At 53.7% G+C, this 3,442-nt stretch overlaps 1 protein-coding gene across 1 annotated transcript; it reads right to left on the bottom strand.

The window, feature by feature from the left end:
- Positions 1-1,130: 1,130 nt before the first annotated feature.
- LOC147751406 (uncharacterized) lies at positions 1,131-1,766 on the bottom strand. The gene has a single exon (XM_086938455.1). The coding sequence runs from the start codon at positions 1,764-1,766 to the stop codon at positions 1,131-1,133; it is 636 nt and encodes a 211-aa protein (XP_086794581.1).
- Positions 1,767-3,442: the final 1,676 nt, after the last annotated feature.

Genomic DNA, 3,442 nt, shown 5'->3' on the forward strand with positions numbered 1-3,442 from the left:
TATAGTAGTTACTTTTCCCCCAGCACTAAGGGGCCCACTGGTTCGCATCTCCCAATCTGAGCACCCCACGCAAGGCGCAACCCACCTGCGTCCTTGAGTGATGGGCCCCTGCCCTCTGATCCTTGTCCGCCATCTCGACCACCAGGCTGCCCAGGAGGCTCATAACCTGGCGCCCTAGCCTCCCCAGCCGGTGGCCACATTCTTCCTGTGGATAGCTTACCGTCTCTCCCCTCAGTGCTGGCCTAGGGAGTACGCAAGGAGGACTCCCGTTCACTCTGTAAGTCCATGTTAATGTTCTAAGGCCTCTTTACCGCAAAACGCCCCCTCAAACTACTGATCTAAGGCACGGGTGGGTGGGAGTAAAACTAAAAAAACGCAGTCCAGGATAGGTCCAGCTGGTCTGGTGCAGGGGAGGAAAGAGACCGAGACCACAGCTCCCCGAGCCTAAATAGGCCCAATTCTCCGCCCTCTCCCGCACCGGACACACGTCACCTGTGACCCAGAAGTAAATCCCGTCCGGTCACCCATAGGGCGAGCCGGCCGGTTACTCGAACCTGGACGTGGCGAGGAGCCAGGAGGCCGGCTCCTAGGGGTGCGCTCCTCGAGCCTTGCGCTTGCATAGGGCCCGGACCCCCCAGCAAGCTCCCCGTCCGCCAAGACAGCTGGTACAACCCATAATCGAATCATCCACAGAGAGAGAGTGGGTTTAAAACGGCCATGTTTAATTATCAACATTTCGTACACATGATTAAAACCATACATATTAAAATTGATAACATCAATAACACATTTTTAATATTGACATTCAACGTTCTCAGTTATACTAGTTACTTTTCCCCCAGCACTAAGGGACCCTCTGGCTCGCATCTCCCAATCTGAGCACCCCACGCAAGGCGCAACCCACCTGCGTCCTTGAGTGATGGGCCCCTGCCCTCTGATCCTTGTCCGCCATCTCCGGGGCCCACCCCTCGACCACCAGGCTGCCCAGGATCCCAGGAGGCTTGTAACCTGGCGCCCTAGCCTCCCCAGCCGGTGGCCACATTCTTCCTGCGGAGAACTTACCGTCTCTCCCCTCAGTGCTGGCCTAGGGAGTACGCAAGGAGGACTCCCGTTCACTCTGTAAGTCCATGTCAATGTTCTAAGGCCTCTTTACCGCCACAAGGGTGACCAGGGCCGCCAGGTCCGTCACCCTCCCCACTGCCAAATAAGTTCTGCACAAAAGACCATATTCCTCTGATCCAAACATCTGTGCCAATGTCTGATAAATGCACGCCATCTTGGTGAAACATCACATCTCCCGTGATTATCCGGTGTGGGATATGACACAAGCGGCCCTTCACTGAGCACAACTTGGCCAATTCCCCATTGAGCCGCCTGACTGAAACATTCAAAGCTCTAGATCGCACTCCGGAACCCCATGACCGCAGTGGAATCATGCAGGACCAAGCTATTCGGGCCCCGGGAAAGGCCCGTCCGAGCCACGCAAACTCCATCAGCAGGGCCTCCTTGACCGCATGGCGTCCCCGATCCACCATGTCATTGCCGCCCAAGTCAATGATGATCAACTCCGGGGACTTCTGTCCCTCGTGTGCTCTAATCTCTTCCACGAGTTGCCGCAGGTGCCAAATTTGCATGCCCCCGATGCCCCGCCATAAGAACTCCGTCCTGTTCAAGCCCAGTGGTTTCTCCACTCGCCGCTGCTGCAACCGCACTGTGGTGTGCCGCACGAACGAGTGCCCCAGTACCCATACCACCTTAGTCGGCATACTAATGAATAGGAGAGAAATGGAAAAGTCAGGCATAGTCATGACCAAAGTGTTAGCATTATTTCATAGCAACTCTGGCCGGATATACCGTCTAAAACAATCTGATGACCAGCGTCCTACCTTCCTCACAGTGTCAATTGGTAAGCCCGTCCACTGCTAATGTTGCCGCCCCAATTCTAAAGGAGTGAGATGAATAACCCGCCGACCCCAATCCCAGCCCAGCCAAAGCCATTCCAAAAACTGCCTTGAATTGGTACTGTGACACGCAGTCTCCATGTTCATGTATGAACAGGGCCTGCCCCATCTCAGCAGGGGGAATGGCCAAATATGACTGCATCAAGGCCACCGGGCAGAGTGCTACAACAGGTGCTGGACAAAGATGGATTGTAGCCCCCTTCCCCATCTGGTCAGTTTTAGATTTTCTTAAGGTTACTTCCAAACCCCCCGATGTTATCTTGGTGTCACCAAATTGAAGGCCCCTGGACTGGTCAGATCTGGATGTCCCTACAATTTCCCCCAGCCGGAACGCCTCATAGAAGGCCAGGGAAAAAACTGCCCCAAATAATGTGCTCTCAAATGGCGAGCTGCAAACCCTAGGAAGGGACTCCAGGATGTCACCCATTGTTCTAATATCAAGAGGCCTCCTACAATCCTGTTTGGGCCCCTCCAATTTGGACCTTCCTGACAGGGCTTTCCTGACCACAAAGGATGCGCCCCGGTCGCGCTCGCCCGCGAGTTTAGTGAAGAAACCCACTGCCGTCAAATGTGCCCAAGCATAAGAGGCTGGCCTACCCTGATCTCTTAGTCTTTGCAAGAAACTGTACATCGCAGTAGCAGAAAACAAGCCTGTTATACCAGCTTCCTGCGCAAACATCATGTAAGACAAGAATTGCTGTTGGTATGATCTCCTAGTGCGATCACACAGTGAGGCACCTATCAACCCCGCTAGCGCGGGGCTCCAATCTTCCACAGTGATGTTGGGAACCCTGTCATCTGCTCCTCCGCCTGCGGGTGATATCTCCGGAAATCCTGTAACTTGGAACGAGACAAAGCCTCAGCAGCTTGATTGTCCACCCCTGGTATATGTGCCACTTTGAACAGTAGGTTCAGCCTCAAGCAGACCAACACCAAGTGCTTCAATAATCTCAGAACATGCTTACATGTAGCTCCCTGCCTGTTTATTGCTTCAACCACTGCCATGTTGTCTCACCAGAAAACCACTGACTTATTCTCAAAGTGGTCCGCCCACACAGTCACTGCCACTATAATTGGGAATAACTCCAAGAAGGCTATGTTTCTAGTCAAACCGCTCTCATGCCACTCTGCCGGCCACTCAGCCCTACACTTACGAGACCCTAGAACCGCGTCAAAGCCAATGCTGTCTGCTGAGTCTGTGAGCAAGCCCAGCTCCGTACTCGACACTGGTGGAGCTGGCCACACCACTTTTCCATTAAAGCTGCTCAAAAAGCTGCACCATACTCTCAAATCCTCCTTCACCTCTGCCTGAAGGCACACATGGTGATGCTTCTGGGTTAGTCCCACCATCGCCCTAGCTATGGACCTTGAGAAGGGGCGCCCAATCGGGATGATACGAAGGGTGAAATTGAGCTGGCCCACTAACACCTGTAATTGGTGCAGGGTAACCTTAGGCCCTGCCAATGCTGCGTCAATTGCTT

Source organism: Lissotriton vulgaris, chromosome 1_1 (assembly GCF_964263255.1).
Source record: "Lissotriton vulgaris chromosome 1_1, aLisVul1.2, whole genome shotgun sequence".
NCBI lineage: Eukaryota > Metazoa > Chordata > Amphibia > Caudata > Salamandridae > Lissotriton > Lissotriton vulgaris.